At 39.7% G+C, this 23,584-nt stretch overlaps 1 protein-coding gene across 3 annotated transcripts in view; it reads right to left on the bottom strand.

Annotated features, from left to right (window-relative positions):
* SHANK3 (SH3 and multiple ankyrin repeat domains 3) overlaps nt 1–23,584 on the bottom strand; it is a 281,977-nt gene that overhangs the window by 50,651 nt on the left and 207,742 nt on the right. For all 3 annotated transcript variants that reach the window (XM_018564419.1, XM_018564418.1, XM_018564420.1), the window contains one exon: nt 4,455–4,568. In XM_018564419.1, the coding sequence (XP_018419921.1) occupies nt 4,455–4,568 (114 nt within the window). The remainder of the gene's footprint in view (nt 1–4,454; nt 4,569–23,584) is intronic.

Here is a 23,584-nt window from a genome sequence, read left to right on the forward strand (position 1 = left end):
AGTGTTTAGTTTTTATGTTGTGTTTAAATGAAAAATCTTATTTCCCTTTTTCTCAAATCTGCCCACATTTTCTCTCATGCCTCTATAAGTGAATGTGTCAGATACCTTAAGAAGTTCCACTGGGAAAGCTGTATTTTTACTTCATTGTTTTTTAGGTTTATTTGCTGCTCTCTTAAAGGGATAAACACCAGCTAACCAACCAGGAACCATGTTTGTTCTTACCATTCGGCAATATTGAATTATTTGGGCAAGCAGTTATTTGTACATGGAAGTTTCGGCACTAATTATGGCATGCCCCAAAACACAATTATAACACCTGCAACACCAAGGGATGTATTTATAAATAGTTTGCAGATTCAAAACTCTATGGACATTCGTTCTATGCGAATGGAGGCAAAAATTTAAATTTTCATAATATTCTCAAATGAAACATCTAGAAAATAATGCATTATAGCTACTAGATGGCTCAGAGGACCATAGCAAATAAATACTTCTTTCCTATGCTCCCCCGCTCCATCTAGTGGCCATAATGCGGTATATTTTGTGATATCACATTCAACTTGGAAAGAAATTATACTGAGAACGTTTCTTTTTGCCTCCAGTCACACATAACAAATATTCATAGAGTTCTGCAGAATAAATGGCTCTGCAAATTCTTTATAAATACACCCATGATAAACTGATTCTTCTACTAAATTAACCCATAGCCTGATGCCTGAACCTACCCGAAAAACCATACCATCTAACCCATACCACTAATGGGGATAATCACTAAGCTGCCGAAGGCATCCGAGTGAATAACTGACTCAAAGTGAAGGGAGCCGACCCTGTTCGGTTGAGCCGAAGTGAAGAACACGTTCGCCCAAGCGAACAAAAGTCTTTGGGTGTGTTTCGGCAGACCGTTCTCCCCACTAAGGCTTTGTCTGTGGCTCATCCGAGCCGAACGCATATGCTTCGGCCCGGCTGAGTGGTTCGGCTGCTGTACGGGCTATTGTGAACTGAAGGGCTCCCGCAGCCGAAGTGAACCAAAGGATTAGCCGAAGGTTCAGATTAATCCTTCGGCTCTTTAGTGAATAACCCCCTAAATGTGAAACAAGCAAATATTAATCAAAACAATCACAATAATATTAGAGGTGGTGTCACGTTAAAATTGTTTGTGCCAATTTAACATACCATCAAATACTGGTATATGGCAATATCATTGCGTCTAATTTAACCGATAGTGAATGCATACTAGGCAATCAGGCCACATGGCCTGTTGGAAGTTACACAAACACAGTGCTTTTGCTGCTTGTCTGTACTGTGCCTCCTATGTGATAGATGATTAATTTCAGTGATGTAGTTAAGAGGCGAAGTGTAGACAAGCAGTACACTCTCCAAGTAGGCTTTCCAAGGTAAATATTGGCAGGTAACAGCAACAAACATGGTGCCAGCGTGCACTGTTAATGGTGAGACTTGAAATTACAGCAAAAGGGAGAATTCCTTTGAAATGAAGAAAAAAACATTTGTACAACCAGAATCCTCCTTTCTCAATAGAGCCCTTGGTGCCATCCTCCTTCAAACCATAATGCACAAAGGGGAAGATCTGACCACAAAATGCATGTTAAATTGAAAAACCAAATTATGACATACCGTGGACAATGAAGGAAAAAACATAAAATCTTTAATATTTTACAAGCTCACGTTATTATATATTATTTTATAACCAAATGCTGTTATACATACATACTGTAAACCACTATTTTAGTGCAACAAAAATAGGATGTTAGTGTTACATTATACAGTACATTTCTATATATCTTTCTAACAGACAGCTTGCATAACGAAACGTACATGACTAACTAAACCTTAAATGGTTTTCTGAAAGCCACTCTGCTACATAAGAAAACAGTGTCTTGCTTGAATATTTTCATATTACAACATAAAATAACTGCCCCGAAAGGAAACCTGTGCTGACAGAAACGTCAAAGCTGCCATTGCTATTTAAAAATGCTAGTTGTCGGGGTGTCATAATGATCTATTGTCTTGACCTGACCTGAAATGACCTGAAATAAGCATGCAGATCAAGAGTTTGGTTTCAATGGTGGAAGTCAATAATTCATTATTAAAGCCAGGCAGCTAGCATTTCTAATAAGCAGGTCAGCAATGGTAGCCTCCAGGTTTCTTTTAGCACAGCTTTCCAAAGTAATCTGTCATATGAGAAGCAGGTCACAGTGTAGCAGAACAAAATGTAGTAATTGGTTTTATTGATTAAAGCACATCTAAACCCAAAAGCAAACATGTAACACACTAAAGCTTAATAAAGCAGCTTACCAATTCTTAAAAGGGGAGGCTGCACTAGTTTTCCCTTTTTAGACTTTGCTTTATTTTTACCTGGTGATCCAGCTAGTGAGACTTTTATTTCTCAACTTCCTTTGACAAGCTGTCCAGCAAATGTGGCAGATAGAGGGTTTAGACAAAAACCCTTTAACACTAACAGGGGTGCTTACAATGGTCAGCTTTTATCCATTAATGTAAAACCTTTATGTAAAAAAAGGTTGTGGGTAACTATTGAAAGAGTGTTATCTGGAGTTCAGCTTCAATTTGTTAGTCAAGTCCATCTAAATCTGCTAGTACATCTAACACAACACTCTCCACAGGTTGGTGCTCTCCAAGGGTTGCCCATACGCCCCCAATCATCCAACGAATATTTTCGTCCGATGAACGAACCGTTGTACCATTTTCGTACGGCGGCACCATCATGCACCGTCCATCGCCCAGTTCAATTAGTGGTCGTTTTTTTTTTCCGTTAATTGACGGCACAGATTTGTGTCTGCGCATGAGCGGTGTCAATCGTGCAATTTTTGACGTACTAGAACGCCACCAACCTTGCGAATTTCGTACGATTCGACAGAGGTTTTCTAGCCTGCTGGAATGTCAACAGTCGTACGATTGTACAGTATTTGCGGTTGCACACTGCCCATCAACCTTGCGAATATCCGAGGAAAATGCGATCGCAAACGATAATCGGCTGATATTTGTAAGGTGTATGGGCACCTCAAGAAAGTAAAACGAATGCAGTCACCATATTTAAGGATTGGTATGCTGCAAATATTACATTTTCAGTTTTTCGTTTTAGATACACTTTAAATTGATGATCTCACTGCTAACTATTCAACAGCAGAAGACCAACATCTTTAGTATTGTCTAATCAAGTATATTGTTTTTTGTCAAAAGAGCTACCTGAAAGGACAAACCACATCATATTTAATTTCCAGAATTACACATACATGCAAGTGTATGTAAACTCTGACAATAAATGTCTCTTATTGGTTCTCTTACAGTCTGTTAAATATACCATTGAAAGTACAGATGTTCCTCGCTTACCGACTTACCTGTTTTGCGACCACTCGCACTTACGACGGACCGCCGATCGACCTCTGACCTCAGAGCTTGCGCGTCAACGTCAGTGCGCCGTGTCGCCGGCGGAAGTGGTGTCCTCCGATCTTCACTGCGGGTGCCGGTAAGTATTTTAATTGTCCGATGTACAGTACACTGTTCGGTACTGTGCATCGGCAACGCTATACAGTACTGTACTAATGCAGTACACTAATGTATAGAGTTCCTCACTTAACGACCTGGTCGTAGGAACGGAACTCAGTCGTTAAGTGAGGAATACCTGTACTACGTTATATCTGTTTGATATAGGCAAAAAAAAATAACCTGTTGATTCTGCCAGACACCCCGTTCTGGGTTATCTCAACAGAGCAGGGTTTAAAGGCAGGTGTTCTGTAGTCCTCACACACTTCCTGTGCTATTGTGACAATGCTTCTCCTCCATAGTTACAGTACAATGAGAGAGCACTATCACCCTAGGACAGGAAGTGTGTTACTGGCAGGATCACCAGGTGAAAATAAAGTTAAAAAAATATAAAAATAAAATGAACACAGCCACCATATTTAGGGTCTAGTGAGCAGCAATATAATACATATTTTAGTTTTTGAGTTTAGATACACTTTAACCTAGACTTAGCAAAACATGTAATTCTGGCTAATTAGTGAACGGCTGCATGTCCATCACTACATTTCTCAATAGCAGTTAGTCAAAATAATCAAATTATAAATCCATATGGACGGATTAATCTTACAATACCCTGAGCTGAATTCACATCTGTTGACTCTCATGCTGTTTTTGTAAGGCCAAGGTTACTTATTTTGTTGTATGTACAAGCTATGCTATGGTCTAAAATAACTGAGAAGAGGGTTCTTATGTGGGCATTGATTTATTCCCTGTGGTTCTTACATTTTCTTAGCAACTTTTCTTTTGTTATTATATTAGAAATTGTAGGACATAGCTAAGAAATATGACTCATATGAAACAGAACTAAACACTGTTAAAATAACCCTACCATGTACAGTATGCCCTGAATGTGCACATAGCCTTTGTGTGCAAGTCTTTATTAGCAAGCCTCTTACCTTGTCTTGGATCCGGCTGCCTCATTTGCACTTCTTCTACACAATCTGCTGGAAACCAACCACTCCGACCCTTCACCGAACCCTCCCAAAATCCACCTTCACCGATACTCAGCACTGTAAAAGAAAAACAATTAGTAACTCATTTCATTTTTTGTACATATCTTCTCTTACTGAAAGATAAAAGGCCAAAAACAAAACTAGCATAAGTTGTATTTAAAGCGATGGTCACTGGCAATCTGTAGACAATATGTTTTCAGAAGGAAAATGTAATAAAAGACTCAGGGATATTGATAGTGTGCCTCATTAGTTTCACTGGTCCCCAAGTATACCAATAAAACTCATTCTCATTAACAGACACAATCTAAAATGTTGATATTTCCACTAGATGTAGAAATTAATATTTTACAAAAATATACTTTGAGCCCCCCCAAAAAAGTCAGTCCCCCCAAAAAAGTCAGGGTTGGCTGGCATAACACAACTTGGACCAGCAGCTGAGAGGTGATTTGGCACCAGTGGCAGATCCGAGGGGGGGGAGGCAACGTGGCAATCACCCCCCCATCCCAAGATACGGTCGTTTCCTCCCTCCGCCGTTGTTCTGCCACCAGCACTGCTAGCCCTGGCCAGCCCAGATCGGGTAGACACGGCCCTCTAATCAACCATATTAGAAAGCCACTTGCTGGGGCCTCTCGGGGGCCTAGTGAGGAGCAATCGGACGATCAATTAGAGAGCCACATCTGGATGTGAAACTGTCCTGACCCCTGGTGAGAGCCTGCACTTATCACTTGAGAGCCCGCACTGACCACCTGAGTGACCCACTGATCACCTGAGAGCCTACACTGACCACCTGAAAGCCCCACTGACCACCTGAGAGCCTGCACTGACCCCCTGAAAGTCCCACTGGCCACCTGAGAGAACCACTGACCACCTGAGAGCCCGCACTGACCACCTGAGTGCCCCACTGACTACATGAAAGCCCGCACTGACCACCTGAAAAGCCCCACTGGCCACCTGAGAGCCCGCACTAGCCACCTAAGAGCCTGCATTGACCACCTGAGAGCCCACACAGCCCTCCTGGGACCCTTGAGACATCAGGCTGCTGCTGCGCCAGCACCCAAAGAGAGACTCTCTGGACCCCTGGTGAGAGCATGCACTGGCATGCTGACATCTGAGAGCCCACACTGACCACCTAAGAGCACACATCTCCCTGAGGGCCCACTCAGCCCTCCTGAGACCCTGGAGACATCAGGCAGCGAACCCGGAGCAACAGAATATGTAGTTTCATATTTTACTGCATTGTTGTATAATGTATTACTGGGATTTGTAGTCCTCTATAGCTGGTGCCATTCTGCATTGCTGTATAATGTATTGCTGAGATTTGTAGTCCTCCATAGTTGGCGGTGGTAGTCAGCATTTCTGATTTGCTGTAAAATGTATTGCTTGGATTTGTAGTTCTTTATAGCTGGTGGTAATTTGCACTCCTGAGACCCCCACACAGCCCTCCTGAGACCCCACATAGCCCCTCTGAGACCCGGAACAGCCTCTTGGCAATTCTGTAAGCAACACCTTATTTTCTGGCAGTGAGACTCCCCCCGTGACGAGACTCTGGATCCGCCTCTGTTTGGCTCTTGATTGAAATAAGTATGAGGTAAGTATGGTTGATGAGTGCAAGCAGTCTAGAACTGCAGATAATGCATTTAACAGCTCAGTCTTCAGGCAAAATATTAGAAGTTGGAAAAAGTTTTTAATCAAGAACATAAATGTTGTTTGTGACGGTGATGTAGTGAACACACCTTGGTAGTGAACACACCATTTTAGGAAGGTTCAACTAACACATTTTTAATATTAGTAAACTACAAAAGGTGGAAGTAGAATTGAACAAATGTGTAAGTAACAAAATACAGAAGGAAAGGTCAAATGTAAATATGAAATGTCTGAGCATGAACTAGGCTACAATTACATTTAAAGTGACATTAAGCTCAGGAGTTAAATCTTAAAAAGACATTCAAGTACCTTAACTATTCATTAAAAATGTAGATTATAAGTGTATCACTGAGCTGTAGATCCTCAAATCATCTCTGAATTCATGCTGACACTGTCCTTTCTTCTGCAGGGTGGCTACATTTGTTCCCCATGGTCTCTGTGTGTGTTGTGAAGTAGCCACTGCTCCAAGCTCACTCACCACTTCTGTGATGGACTACAATCTCCCGTTTAGTTTACTATTTGTTATCAGATTGTAGTCCATCACATGAGTGAGCTTGGAGCGCACACACATGTAGTTTCATATTTTACTGCATTGTTGTATAATGTATTACTGGGATTTGTAGTCCTCAATAGCTGGTGCCATTCTGCATTGCTGTATAATGTATTGCTGAGATTTGTAGTCCTCCATAGTTGGCGGTGGTAGTCAGCATTTCTGATTTGCACACAGCTTACAACGCACACAGGGACCATGGGGAACAAAAGTAGCCACCCTCCAGAAGGAACGACAGTGTCAGCACCAATTCAGAGATGATTTGAGGATCTGCAGCTGAGTGATACACAAATAAGATGCATTTTTGTAATAGTTAGGGTCATTGTATACCATTTTAAGATTTAACTCCTGAGTTTAGTGTCACTTTACAAAAAAGACGGGCCCATTTACACAGTTATGTTTTAACACACACATTCCGATGAAGTAAAGTGCATTTCGTAGTTCCTCATAATATAGCCAATGAAAATAACAAAGATTGTTGTGGATCCTCTTTAACTCCTGCGTTTAGTGCCACTTTATGGCCTCTTTTACATGGGCACCTCCATTCTGTCTCAGCAGGGGATCCCCTGTTGAGACTCAGGAGAACAGAAACGGATGTCACATATGTGAAATCCATGCCTGTTCTTATTCCATTCAGGTTTGAACAGAATGTAAATGGATTTAAATGGACACATATCCATTTACATCTGGCCACCCATAGGGATTGTATCAACCGCATATACAGCGCTACTATTCAATCAGTGGTCATTAAAGTGTGTACATCAAAACTGTTTTAACAGACAATTGTGTCACCTATGTACAATAAGTGCTAAATCGCAAGTGATGGTAAGAAAGAAACAATGGTGTTTAACAATAATTATTATCAAAGAAAATAAACCGTGACAGAAAATTGTCAAACTCTGGTACTAATGTGATCCACAAATAGAATAATAAACTATGGTGTTATCATATTATTCATAAACAATTTTCTTCCAATTATGATATATTTCTGTGCGCAAAAATATGTGAACAATGATCTCTGTAAAGGGTTAACTCTGTATATTAAACAAATAATAAAGAAAAATATAAAGAAAAAGTATAAATAAAAAATAAAAATATGCAAAACGAAAAATAAAGTCTTTGTGATTATTTCAATCCGTTTGGGTGAGGGTGATCAAACCTTCCAGTGTTCAGTGATTACACAATGGTTTTTCTGGGGATTGTGTTGTAGTCAACACATACCCCTTTAAATTGCGTACTCACCACAGGTTTTTGGCTGTAACAGACAGCCCCACACGATTTGTCTACCGGAGCACGTTGGCCCGATCGTCACTCTTCTAAGTATAGAATGTTCATTCATTCATGCAAAGAAAAAGGTCCTTCCTAGTGCAATAATTTCCAGGAGTTTATTCGAAAATAAAATATTAATTACAATAAAAACACGTCCGGCCGGTTTAACAACAATCAAGTTTGGTATGGTAGACCCGCCCCTACGCGTTTCATCACCACCGGCGTCCTCAGGGGAGCATGCAGGTCTGATTTACCATACCAAATCCTCATTTATATAGTGTGTGTCTAAATCAATATACAGGTGGATTAATAGATGACTCACTCTACAGGTGGGTTAAAAGATGACTCACTAGCCCAGTGAACTGGAATTCGTTCAGACATCCGCCCACATAAACTCAACACTGTTTATTTTTTAAATTTTTTAAAATTGAAATGCTAGTCCTTAAGAATTACTAATAGATCAGTTAAAACATTAAAACAATGGTGTATAAAATAATATATCAAACCAATTGCATATAGAGAACAATATCGCATTACCTCATAAACCGTTTTAATTACACATAAAACATAAATATTAATAAAATCAATCAATATACATAATTTATATAACCCTTTAAAATATTTAAAATAATCGCATTACTTGTATACCAACTGCACAGGATGATGATTCTAGATATATCTTTTAGTATTCTTTTTATTCTTTAATTGTTTACATATTATAGATTAATTTAAAATGTCGAGAGAGACTATGCTTGTTGAAACCGTTTTTTATATTAGTTATATGTTCCTCTAGTCTCTTTTTAAGCATTCTAGTCGTTCTCCCTACATATTGTAAGCCACAAGGGCAGCTTAGTAGGTATGTCACAAACTTACTGTGACAGGAGACAAATTTTTTGATTTTATATTCCTTGTTGGTGGATGTGGATTTAAAAGAGGAGATTTTTTTCTTAGTTCCTGTTGTTCTGCAACAGACGCAATATTTGCAGGGATAGAAACTTACTCCATTAAATAAAGTAATACCTGGTTAGGAGCTCTTTTGTAAAGTATTTTCGGTTTGTTCGGTAGGATAGGACCCAGCACCTTATCTCTTTTAAGTATATGCCAGTGATCTTTAAAAATGCGTTCTAGCAACTTGTACTGGGCTGAATAATTTGTTATAAAAGCTATTTGGGGTGGATCTTTGAATTTCTGTATAGGTGTTATTAATTCCAATCTATCGTTCCTTGATACCTTTTCCTGCAGTCTTTAGTTCCATCTCTCTGTATCCTTTTTCTTTAAACTTGTCTATTAACATATTAGTTTGTTTATAAAAATCTTCGTCTTTGGTACAGTTCCTTTTTATTTTAGTTAGTTGCCCTTTTGGTATCCCTTTAAGCCAGACTGGATGGTGGCAGCTATGTATAGGAATATATCAATTTCTATATGTCGGTTTGAAATATGTTTTTGTAGTAAATCTTTCTTAATTCTTTGTAATATCAAGGTCCAGAAATGTAATATTTCTATCGCTGATATGACTAGTGAAGGAGAGGTTGTGATCGTTGGAATTAAGTTCATCGATGAATAGCTGTAAGGATTGTACGTCGCCCTCCCATACAACTATGATATCATCGATTAATCTTTTCCATAACTTTATATTTTTTATTTCTCTCTTAAAAATGCATTTCTCCTCCCACCTTGACATATACAAATTTGCCAGACTTGGTGCAAATTTTGCACCCATGGCAGCTCCCTTCTTCTGCAGATAATAGTCGCCTTTGTACCAGAAGAAATTATTCATCATAGCAAATCGTAGACTTTCCATGATAAAGTCTTTTTGCTCTTCCTCATAATTGGCAAATGTCTCAAATGCCCATTTCACAGCTTCTAAGCCACCTTGATGAGGTATTACAGTATATAATGAATTAAAGTCTATGGTCGCCATTGTTGTATTTTTATTGATCTTAACATCCTCTAGGATATTTAAGATATCCTTAGTGTCTTTTAAGAAGGCTTTAGTTTGTCCTACTAGTGGTTGTAGGTGATAGTCGATGTATTCACCCAGTCTTGCCGTTAGGGAGTCTATTCCGCTCACGATGGGGCGTCCTGGTGGATTTTTTATATCCTTGTGTATTTTTGGAAGGAAGTAAATAATAGGCATACGGCCAACTGAAGGTACCAAGTAGTCTTTTTCATTTTTTGATAGAATGTTTTTTTTATAAGCATCATTGATTAGTGATTCTAGTTCCTTCTTACAGCCCTGTGTTGGTTTTTTCTTCAGTTTTTTGTAAGTGTCGGGAGTATTCAGTATGTTGGTCATTTCATTTTCATAATAGTATTTATACATTATTACTACTCCTCCCCCTTTGTCTGCAGGTCTGATCACTATTTCTTTCCTCGTTTCATATTCTTCGAGTCCCCTGATTATAAATGCTTGATTTTGAATGTTCTTAAATCGTAAAGATTTAATATCCTCTTCCACAAGGTTTTTAAAGACTTAAATGAAGTGATTGTTGGTTAATTTGGGATTAAAAATCGATTGATTTTTTAGGGGGGTTTTGATATATTTTCTATTCACAGGGGGGTTCATATTTGTAGATACTTTTGGTACAGATGCGTAATACTTTTTAATATTTAATTTTCTAATGTTTTTTTGGATGTCTATATAGGTTTCAAATTTGTTCAAGTTGTTAATTGGAGCATACTTTAAACCTAAACTTAAAACCTTTTCCTCATCATTAGTTAATGTAACAGAGCTTATGTTGAAAATTCCTTCCTTTGCGCTCCCCATCCCCTTCTTGTACTGTACCCTCCTGCTCTCCTACACTCTCTCCTCCTCTGTTTTGGGGCCACCGGTCTTCTGTCCATGGGCGAGGTGATCTCCAAGGTTCCCTCCCTCCTCCGGGTATTAAACCTCCCCTTCTTTCCTGCATCCTGTGATTCCTGTAACCAACTTGGTATCCCCTTGTATTTCCCTGAATGGGGTCCTCCCAGTGGTGTGTCACCCAGTCTGTTTGCTGCCTGGGGGGAGCTTTCTTTCTGGGGGGATATCCTTGGTTGAATCCTAAAAAATGATTGGGAGCCGTGTTGTTTTTATCCTTATTCTTAACCACCTCTTCTGTAGTTTCATAACCCTGTGTGTCTATGGGGCTATCATTCCCTGCCCATCGATTCAATTACTCCATCCTTTTCCCTTTTTCTTTTCTTTATAATGGGTTTCCAAGATTATATAATTATTCTCCTCCATTATAATTGAATTGTTTCTTTCTCACCATCACTTGCGATTTAGCACTGTAATAGGTGACACAATTGTTTGGTAAAACAGTTTTGATGTACACACTTTAATGACCACTGATTGAATAGTAGCGCTGTATATGCGGTTGATACATTCTAGAGCTACGGGTTTATTGTGCGGCAGCTTTCAATTTAACACTTTGTTGTACCTTAAGGCCCCGTTCCCACTGCGCGATATGCAAATCGCGCGTTTGTCGTGCGATTTGCATATTGCGCGACATCGCGAGATTTGCCCTGAGATATCGCGTTCAAGCTTGCATTGAGCAAGCTTGAATCGCGGCTAAATCCGCTCCAAAAAGGGTCCTGCTGTAGCGACACACGACCCGCGACAGCAGGACCCTTTGCCCCATTGAAATGCATTGGAGCGCGATATCGCGCGGTAATTTGCCGCGATATCGCGGGAATTACCGCACGATAAATCGCTCAATGTGAACAGGGCTTAATAGAAGTCATCACTCGTCACACGAGGGGTAAATTTCATTTTATTTTATTTAATCACTTTTCACGGATATTCAACACAAATTTATTGGTAATAGTTCAATTTGTTCACTATTTGATCTTTTTAGCACTGCTCATCCAGTTAAACCACCCATAGGGATTACATGTATGCCGGATGTAAATGAATGTGTATCCGTTTATATCCATTACCATCCATTTTTTTCTGTTTAGGTGTGCAAGCTGGATGCAAACTTATTGAGGAGAATTTATCAAAGCTGGAGCAGACAAAATCTGGAGCAGCTGTGCATGGCAACTAATCAGCTTCTCCCTTTCATTTTCAAATCTTAACTGAACAAACTGAAGAGAGAAGCTGATTGGTTGTAATGCACAGCTGCTCCAGATTGTGTCTGCTTCAGTTCTGATAAATTCCGGCAAACCTAAAAGGAGTCAGATGTAAACAGATGCACATCTGTTTAAATCTGCCCACCCTTAGGGAAACATTGCAGTACCTTTCAGTATTCAGATCAATAAGGCCCCTGAGAATTCCTAAACTGACATCAATAGGAAAATAGAGGCAGCTGTTCAGCACAGCACACAGATAATGAGGCTGCAATATCAAGTCTGTAAAGAAAAATAGAAATAGAATTTCTCTGTTTGATGAAATCAAAATCTAACAATTATTCAATTGTAACAAATTATCAAAATCATGGTAACTTGGTATGAAGTGTGACTTAAAATATCCAGAAGGAACCGGCTCTAAACAATACTGTAAGGTATATATTTTCTGGCTGATGCACACACTGAAACATCAAACATTTTTAAACTAAACTTGTCACACACTTGGACTATTCAGAATGAGCATATCATAAAAAAATGGATAAGCAGGGGTTAACTTCAGTGACAATGGTGTTTCAAATCACTCAGTTAATGCAGAAATATAGGCAGCTGACACTAGAAACTTGTCCTGTTGAGCTTTACCCTACTTTTCCGAGCTCCCGAGGCTTCTTTTTGCTCAATGGGTCTACCCCTATAGGATGACCTATATGTAATATCGGAAAAGAAAATAAACTAAATTTTTACAGGAAAGGTCTAGATTTAAAGAGGAACTCCAGGATTTATTCAAATTAACCCTTGCAGTGGGGCTACCCCTGCACTGCAAACGTTCAGTGGTCATTTTGGCCTAGGTAAGAAAATATACTCACCTGAGCCTTGATCGTGCCAAGCTGCAAAAAATCCCTGCAGTCTCTTCATCCCCGGGGCTCTGGCGGTCTAAGGATTTCTGACATCATCAAGTCTAATGCAGGTCCATTAGACGTGATGATGCCGAGGGACATACCACAGCCGGAGCGCAGAGAGAAACGTGAGCAGGACCAAGTATCAATTAGGCATATCTTCTTTATTTTCGCTCCTAGACCAAAACTAACACTTGCAGTGCAGGGATAGCCACAGCTCAAGGGTTAATTTGAATAAATACTGGAATTCTTCTTTAAAATACAGCTACCTATATATATATGAATCTCAATGTATTGAAATGTATATTTCACTAAGGTACACTATAGTTATGCATGTTTTCATCATACACTACGTTTGAATTGCCTAGGCTTGTGGCAGGTTTACTTGTAACATTGACTAAGCATTACACAGATAAAGAATATAGACTGTACTGTAAAATGTAACTGTAACAAATGAATGACTCATTAGTAGAAGGTGAACTATTTAATTACAGTATAATATCACAGTTGGGGAGAAGGTGATGGAGAAAGGAAAGAAGGTTGACAGGACAAGTCACAGTACAGGAAAATGTTTGACAATATCTGAAACTGATGAGTGGAAACAAGGGAATGGCAAGACGCTGCCTACTGAAAATATCACTTCTGGTCTTGCAGTACTAGCTACCTGGTTCAAGGTTTAGCAATGATAGTTCATTTTACATAGCACAGTGCACTTGTCCGTATTATAATATAATTAGAAATCAGATTTTACATTGTTTTTCTGCTTGCAATAAAGTTAAAGCAAGGGTGCCGATCAAAGCAGACATTGCAGTAAAATGCAAGGTCTGTTTATCTTGTCTGGATCCCTTTTCCCTTTAATTAAATTTGTCACTAAATTTTGGGGTTTAATAAGGAGTTGCGCTAATATTGCGCAACATAAAAATTTTCAACTACCACCATTTTATTCTATAGGGTCTTGGCATTCAGAAAATATATAATGTTGGGGGGTTTTACGTCATTTTCAGGCCTAAAATGTGGAATATAACATGGGTGCAAAAAATGAAAAAAGGGCCTCAGTCATGAAGGGGTCAAACACTGTATGTTACATTAGGTCAAAAATTGCCACTGTAAAGAAAAAAGTTTGATGTCATAATTACTTACTCCTATCTTCCACCTGGGGTACCTAGGCGAATCCTGGGTAATACAAAGCAGCCCAAATCTCCTGAGAAGATGCTCTTGGAATGTCCTCTCATAGATCTGACCTGCTCTACTTTCCCCAGGAACTTTCCCAGAAAGACGTTGAGGTCATGCTCAGCAATGTGGAAGACGGTTTGACTTAAAAACAAAAAAAAAAGCCATACAAATTTTGCATGATATTTTAGTATATACAGTACACTAGTGTCATGGCCCCAGATTCATGGTACCTTCAACACAAACCACTGATATCCACACCCCGTGGCAGTCAAAAAACGACATAAAAGGATATCTTCACATTGACAAATGTAGTCACATACTTTGATGAAAACCAGCCCAGGTGCCTTGAAGTCAAATACACAATATATGAATGAGCAGGGGTTGAGGTACTCACAGGTCTTGCAGCAGGAGAAATTAGAGTGAACAGCAAAGGTTTTATTGTATCCCATGTTTCAATGGGGCTCAGCCCATTCTTTATCAGGGCAACAAACAGACTGTGCAAGACTAAATGCCCACATACCACACACCAATCCACCAACACTGTGATGTCACCACCCCCAGTGAGACCAAACAACAAATGACTCTGGGGGTAACAAATAGCAACCAGGGCCAGGTACACTGTAACAAACTAAAGTCTGGAAATCAATGAACCAGAACTCTTTGTTATCTGGAATTCAATGAACCAGAACTCTCATCTAACCAGAAAAAAAATCCCGTGTACTCACAGTTCTGCTGATCTGTGCCATTTATTATCCTGGAAACGATCGTGTGCCTATTTATCCTAATTTGTTTTAAGTGTTTTTATTTGTCCTAATTTGCTTTTGATTACTGCATTTCAATATCAATATGAAGTCAATAAAGAGTTTGTTATGGAATGGTATAGTATGGGGTATAGCATTAGTTAGACATATTTTTAATAGTAACTCTCAAGCAACTAGAAACTACATTTATCTGGAATCTACCAATCATTGTGGATGCTGGATAACGGAGAGTTTATTGTACAAAGTATATACAACTGTATATAAGCGCAACAAGCTAGAGTTAACATTTGAGGAACAGACCAAAGAAAAAATTACTCTACAGCAAAAGTCCTACAGGAACACTGTAGCCACCTCCACTCTGATAGCTCATCATTGGAGGAGGGGTGTTGGCCACTGAAAGATTCTGTTCACAATAAAAAATTACCAGCAGGACATTATAACTTCTCAAACAATAGGGCTAGCCATAGAATAAGTGGAGGGAAACATTATTGGTTATCCAGATCAGTTTTATTATGTGGTAGTAGTAGCTCAGCCCAGGAAAGATCAGGAGATTCATGCTGTGGTACACATCAATCATTTTCTGCAGCAACCCCAAACAAGTTCACCTTGTGTTTTTATGGGATATTTTTGGTAGAGGATGTAGTGAAGTAATATTCATTGTAAAAGGGTTCATTGTTGGTGGGTAAAATCCTGTTTTGCTAACTGTCACTATTAAATACATGAAATGTTTGTCCATACTGGTGCGTTCATACCACCTGTATTTTGAAGGCTTTGATGAACAGTGGTTTGACTTGGCTGGTGGGTTATATAAACACATTTTTGCCAGTAGAGGAACTTATGTTGTCATAAAATACAGCAGGAATCATTTTATAAATGAGCAGAGGTTAAGGCACTCACAGGTCTTATAGCAGGAAAAATGTGAAGAGCAAACATTTTATTGTGTCCACAATTTGTTGGAGCTTGGCCTGTTTTAACAAGGCAACAAACAGACTTTGCAAGACTAAATACCCAAATACCACACTCCCATCCAGCAACACTGTGATCAGGGCCGGCCTTAGGCCTTTAGGCGCCCTGTGCGAGAAAGCTTTACAGCGCCCCTCAGTGACCACACCCCTCATTGGCCACACCCTTTAGTTGCCACACCCCCAGTAACCACACCCATTTATCACCCATATTTTTGGTAAAATATAAAAAGACGGGGTCACGTCGGGTAAATAGAATGGCACCCACCCCCATTGAGACCAAACAACAATTGGCAGGCTCTGGGGGTAACCAACAGCAACCAGGACAAGGTACACTGTCACAAACTATTGTATACAATAAAGGCATGAAGAGAACACGTCCAATAGTATATTATATAGTATATATGTGTAACAAGCTATTGTGTACATTTGGGTAACAAACCAAAGAAAAAAAAACAAAAATTGGTTCAGTGCTGAACGGTCTTTCAGCTTGTGCTTGTATTCCTGCTGATCTGTTGCCTGTTACCTCAACCTGGATTGCTGCTGACTTCGACTGATTGCTGCCTGCCCCTGACCTCTGCTTGTTATCTGGACTCTGCCTCTGCCTCTGCCTGCTCCTTCTGTACAGTGCTGAACCCTGGCTTGTTTGGCCTCACTCCAGTTTCTGCTGCAAAGCTTGCTGACATTACAGCTGTGCACCAGCCCTGCTCATCCTTCCAGGGATCCAGTTGCTGGACTTCTACCAGGCACTGTGTCTGAACACTTTGGCACCCGTTCTACTCTCTGTCTACTCGCTCCCTGTTTCCACATCCAGGGGTGTGAGACAAAAGCCGCAAGGTATTAGCCTCCTTAGATAATCGGTCCTCCACCATGTACCTGATACCATACTCTGACCTGTTTTCTAGCCGAATGTAATAATAAGATACCCAAGAATGAGCTGACATGAAGTATGCACAGTTTAAAGGAGAACTATGGGGTTAGGGCTTTTCCCCATAGTTCTCCGAAGGGTAACGGGAGAACACCAACTAGCGTCCTCCTGTCACCCAAAGCTCAGTATACCGTGAGCTGCAGCTCGCGGTATACTGAGACGCCGCAGCTGAAACGGATCCCGACAATTATGTCTGGATCCGCCCAGCTGTGTGAGTGTCAGCTGGCTCTGCCTATCTATAGGCAGAGCCAGCTGTACCAGCCACGTCCATTCCGCCAGTCAGCGCTGGAGGATCGGACAGGGGAGGGGAGAATCCAGTCACTCCCCTGTCACGGCTCTCTGCAGGGACAGGATGGAGAAGTGAGCGAGCGCCAGTATGTGTTCGCTCACTTCCCGATCTACTGAGCCGACCTGTGAGTTTCATTGTCACAGGTCGGCTCAGATTATGAGGCTGAGTGAAAAGCACTCACCTCATAATTCTCCTTTAAATCTCCAAAGTCGTCGAGTAATGTGGCATTTTCTCTAAACTTTTTTAGGTAAACACCATAGGAAGGATAACAAACCCCTTGAAAGTGCAAAAACACGTACAATACATGGGTATGTCTTGGGTATGGCTGCAAAGTGTATTGGTTTGTGGGAGATGGTGGTTGTACAAGAGAAAAAACTTAAAAGAGAACTACGGGGTAACCTTTTTATCCCATAGTTCTCTTAAAGGAGAACTATGAGGTGAGTGCTTTTCACTCCCCTCATAGTTCTAGCCGACCTGTGACAATCTCATTGTCACAGGTCGGCTAGAACTATGAGGGGAGTGAAAAGCACTCACCTCATAGTTCTAGCCGACCTGTGACAATCTCATTGTCACAGGTCGGCTAGAACTATGAGGGGAGTGAAAAGCACTCACCTCATAGTTCTAGCCGACCTGTGACAATCTCATTGTCACAGGTCGGCTAGAACTATGAGGGGAGTGAAAAGCACTCACCTCATAGTTCTAGCCGACCTGTGACAATCTCATTGTCACAGGTCGGCTAGAACTATGAGGGGAGTGAAAAGCACTCACCTCATAGTTCTCCTTTAAGGGTCACGGGAGGACGTATACTTGTGTCCTTCCGTGACCCAAAGCTCAGTATATATAGCGAGATATAGCTAGATATTTCGTGTAAAAATCGAGACTTTACCTACTTAAATTAACAAATATTCTGATTGCTTAGGCTTTTCATTGAAGATAACTCTTAGATATGCATTTTCCATTATATGCTCTGTTAAAATAACTATATTTAAAACAGGTTTATGTTAAATGTTTTACTCCTAAAACATTCACGTGAAGGAGCAAGTGCAGTGTCTATGTACCCCAACTTGTTCCTTGTAAGTGTATTTAAAAAAAAAAAAAATAGCATAGTTTAACTTGTACTGAGGTATCGTTTTAACTGTTTGGCAGTTAAGCTTTTTAATCAATTATGTGGATATGTAAATAAGAACACTACCTGTATCTGTTTAAGATATCTGTATATTCTACTGCATTACTGCAATATATTATCTCTTATGAGCTTTACACCAATGCAGATTGAACATTTTGCCAGTCTCTTGGGGGGTTTCCATAGGGTTCTCCTTTTTCCCACAGACAAAACACATGTCAAGTTAAGTAGATGGTCACAAAAGAGAACCTATCAAAACAGTTGCCTAGAATCGCCATCAATTTGACAGCACTTGGCTGACTTTTCTTCAAAAATAAGACAAGTAAAAGGCCAAAGTTAATCTCTACTAATATTTTGTTATGGACAGAAATAAAAGAAGATGACCAAGCTATGTAAATCTGCCTCAGCAATCGTCCAAATACGTGATATAAACAGTGAAATGATTCTGTCAGCTTTACTTTTCCACTCTAATAGCTGCAATCTTGGAAAGCCTATTTTAGAGTTTCACTATCCATGTTGTCCAGAAGTCATCAGCATGACCTCAGTGGGCAAATTCTTCTGACAACCTTCACACCACCTAAATGCCAAAACATGAGGAGCTGCTGCAGAACATACCTAAAGGCAAAAGTGCTTACTGAATTTGTTTCCTGGGGAGGCTCATAAGTGGCCTCGTACTGTAAATCTTTGCCAATTTTAAATCAGAATAAAAAAATAAAAAAAAGAGTGTGTTCTTACTGTAAAGTGACAATAGTGCTGACCTACAAGAATTTGATGAAAGCTTTTGCAGTTTGTTTGCAATCCTGCCTGCCTGCAAAGAACAAAAATACAAAAGCTAGCTGATACTATCCATTAGGAAGAGGCAATATGCCTGGTAAAGGCCACGTAATGTAACTTTTTTTTTCATGTCCTCCTTGTATCTTTCTTTCTAAAACCACAACTATTTCTTAGCTGTGGTATTCTTATTTAATAAGACAAAGCAGGAATGTACAAAGTGTAGAAACCCATGAAAAGTAATTAGATTTAACCTTCAACAGATTCAATTAATTTACTGTTCAGTGTGCACAGGCCACCTAAATTTATAGTAACATATTTGTTTTAATATATAGCCAATTTATAATATACATAGCACTCTTTATTTAAAGTAAGTTTTAAAACTGCAATACAAAAATGTTTACTAAAAATATGCATATTAAAAAAATACATTACATAAATTGCTTGTCCAAAATGAAGGTCACCCTAACAATTGCCATGATATAATTCAACTATCCCCAGTATGTAGATCCATGTTCTGGCCAGTTATTGCCGCTCCACACATATCCTTGTCCAGCATTTTCCAGTTGTACAGCAAAGAAATGCAGATTGAATAGTTTAGCCTCGGCTCAATGAAAGCTGCTGTGTTGAATTATAAAACCCCAGAGACCGTAATTCTTTTACAAATATTACTGTTATCTTCAATTAAAATAAACACGTGCCCAAAGAAAATTAAAGCAAAATCTAAGAATAATGCATTAAATATTTGAAAACTTTCCGTGAATGACTGTATAACACGTTATACATTTCAGATTTTTAGGGCAAGTGAACATTTAGCCACTCAAACTATTCTATTTCTTGAGTTTGCTCTTCAACATCCAGCTGATACAAACATTTCCTTTTTTTGTTGATTTTATGCCATGTTACACATTTTCTTGCAAGAACTAACCTTGATTGTTGAGAATGAAAAGGTGGGAAACTGTATCTGAAAGAGCAAGGCCATTTTTTCATGTCCATTGTGAGTTGGCCTTTTTCCTTACAGTATAGGTTCGTCAGGCTAGCCTTTATATAAACTGTAACCAGCATAATTCCTTGATGTCACTATTAAAGCTGAAGTTTAGTTCTTTTTTTTGTTATGCAGCCACAGGGATACAACTTACCTCCAATGAGTTGTGTCCCATGTCCTGGTGGCTGAAAAAGTTGTGCTGCTCACCCACCCCTTCCTCCTCTCTCCTCCATTCACAGAAATTGTACTGTTATTTCCCACAATGCAAAGTGAACTGTATTTGGGGGAAGGCCAAATGAATGACATGATCCACCATCTCCAATCACAGGTTGCTTTGCATTGTGGGAAATAATAGTACAATGTGTATGAAAGGAGGAGAGAGGAGGAAGGGACTGGCGAGTGGCGCAACTTTAGCAGACTCTATCACATTGGTAGAGGCTGCTGTTAACCCCCACATCATCGAAAGATCAGCGCTGGGGTATCGAGCAGTAATTAAGGGAGGGTTTCTACAATTAGCAGCAGCCAACAGGTCATGGAACACACCTAAATGGTGGTAAGTTATGTCCCTGGGGCTGCATAACAAAAACAAAATGACCAAACTTCAGCTTTAAGCTGAAAGAGTGTCATAGATTGATAAGGTATATCCCAAAATGGATAATGCAGTGGAAGCAACTACTGCATTACAGTTTGATATGTACTCTCTTTATGGAACCAGTGAAGAATGTAATACATTTCCTCTAATTCTTACATCTATACAAAGCAAAGGTAAAATTGTTCTCTATGACTACTGGCCACTAAACCTGTCTCCTCAAGCTGTGTTATGTACTGACCTCTGCTAGCTGCATGCTGCTTGACATGTTCTATGAGGAACTGATACTCTGCAAACTGTGATAATATAGCTTCCTTTTTAGTAATGATCTGCAAACATTGCACAGTGACATTCAGCAATGAAAAGGAATAAAAAAAGCTTTGTGTATGTCATGATCTTGTGTCATGGCAGTACCTAAAAATGTTAGACTACTAAAACTGGTAAAATGGCTTCATAGTTGTAATGACAATATCAGACAGGAAGCATAAAGGTGGCCATAAATTGTATCTACAACACGTTTGATTACACGTATGTTGGAATGACCAGCACACACTAAATACTATTAGAATAGAATTTTCTTTCTGGAGTGGAATAGAGCAAGTTTTAATCGCTGCTTGGTACTTTCTGGTCTCCAAAACCTGATAGGGAGATTCTTTTTTTCAACAGTTGTAATAGGCCTGGACAGCTTCTTCTTCACTTGATTTAGTGATACTTCCATATATTCTTATGGAAAATCCACTAGAAGAAGAAAGACACAGCAATGCTGATGCATTTGTTAGTAGAACCAGAAACCTGCTGTTGGCAATTCTCATTGTGACTTCTAGCAATTCTCAGTGTGACTTCTGGCATTCAGAACCAGTATCAATAATCTTGCGGTCTTTCTTCAACCCTATTCTTCAATTCCTAACGCGAACACTTATCCCCCCACCCAACACTTAACCTAACAACTAAATTGAACCTAACTCTAAAGACAACATGTCATGCTGCAAGGGAAATTTGCTGGCATGTCCCCTTATTCGAGCATACCATGGCACCCAAACCTTGCCCCATCCCATTACAGCACTCTCACATTACAAAGACGTGCCCACATTTTGATCTGCATGTATGTATGACAATTGTGAGAAGGCACAACAGAACCATGAGAAGTATAAGAGTATAATTATCTGTGTCACTGTGCTTTCATATAACATCAGTTTAATAGCAAAATCTCCTGATGTCGTTTCAAGAAGTGTAGGAGTAGATTACCCGATACACAACAACATTTTTTAATGTAGGGGACATCTCAACATTGACAGGTAAATGGAAATCTCTTAATGGGGACACCTCTGCTAGTATTAGTTGTAAAAGTTTGGACTTCTCCACACTGTTGAGAGATTTTATTTTCTTTGCTGCCACCATCTGTTGATGGTTTGGAGCAATGGCAAAGTGCCATTGGTCCAAGCTGTCCAATCAAAAAAGAAAAATAACCCACTGAGGACATCGACCTCGATGCCTCACCAGTGACGAACAAGTGAGGAAAAGGGAGGCTCCTCCCTGTCTCTACCCTTCCCCCTCCCTCTCCCCTTCACACTAGCTTGGTGACTAGGTTGGGGGGGGCTCGTCTGGATGGGGTGGGACTTCGTCATGCTAGTCATGCTGGGGGAGAGATGGGGCCTGCTGGGGGTGGGGCTGGGGAATGCCCCACCCAGCATGAAAAGTACCACACATCACTATGGTACTAAGGTATCTCCAGTTACCATATAAGCATTCACAGAAAGTAGATTATGGTACAGTCAACAGAATATGGCCAAGAGGAATCTTTTGTGAGGCACAAAGAGCCTCACATGCAGCTATTTTTGACCAATGTATATCCGTTCTTTTGTGTGTGTCCGTTCTTTCAACTGGACAGAGGGTTCTAAACCCTATTAGGAATGCTGTAGGGTAATAGGACCTCCTGGTCCAATGAAAATTGCCCATGAGACTAAGGCTTATTGAAACAGCAGGAAAAAAAGTATTGGCAATAACAAATATAATTTGCCAGTGCAGCTTAGAATGACAAAAAATAAAAAAAATTGAGTTCTTTAAATAATACAACAGCTTTTGCACATTCATAACCAAACCTGGGAACTTGCCAGAATTGACCAGACAATGCCAGAATTTCACTGTTGTTGCCAGGTCATTAGCAGATTCTGTCTAATCTTTAGCTCGGCCTGTCGAGGAATGTTTGTAAACAAAGTTATTACAGTGCGTCACTTAAATGAGTCACGCTGCACACGCACAGCCTGCCTTGTCACTGTCTGCCTCCTGGAAAGGAAAGAGAAGGCAGGTGGGGAGGGGTGAGCAGTTAGCTGAGCACTGAAGCACGGTAACAGAATGGCTGGAGGACAGTGGACCAATGGATAGGGTCAGACAGGGGGATCGGGACAATGTGGCCACACCCAAAGCACCACCCAAAACCCCGCCACCATCTTCAGGAATAACAGTTTTCAAAAGTTCCCAGGTATGTTCATAACTCACTCTGCATTACACAAACGTAAAAGAGATAACTAGTATTCAATATGCTAGTATTCTAGCATAGATATCAAGGCTTCTATAGCCACTATAATAGTTATAAAATTAAGCCTTTTTTATAATAAAATGAGTTTTATTATGCTTCAATGGAAACTTTGATTGAAACTTGAATGCTGGTTCTGTGATTTCAAAATGCCTAATAAACAAACATAAAACTAAAGCAGAATTTCTATAAAGCAGACAAAATGCTATGGTATATGTTCACCCCATACCTTATCTTCTAATCTCACAAAAGCCATTTGTATGCGAAACTGAACATATCCGGAATACAGTAGCTTAGGTAGTAAATAGAATCTATCGACTCTTTATGATTCTCTTTATATATGTCCCATGTGTCACCTCTCCCTGTAAATACAGATCCCCCTGCAATATCAGCACTAATAATATAATGTACATAATCATTGTATAGACACTAAATTTAAACATCTGCTGCCAGTGCCAGAATGCATTAGTTAAAAGACGTTCATCCACTTAATTATGTCCTTTCCTTTCATTTAGATGGTTTATTACACTATATACGTTTCTTTTTCAATAAAAAA

This window comes from Nanorana parkeri, unplaced genomic scaffold, assembly GCF_000935625.1.
Source record: "Nanorana parkeri isolate BGI_ZX_2015 unplaced genomic scaffold, ASM93562v1 scaffold749, whole genome shotgun sequence".
NCBI lineage: Eukaryota > Metazoa > Chordata > Amphibia > Anura > Dicroglossidae > Nanorana > Nanorana parkeri.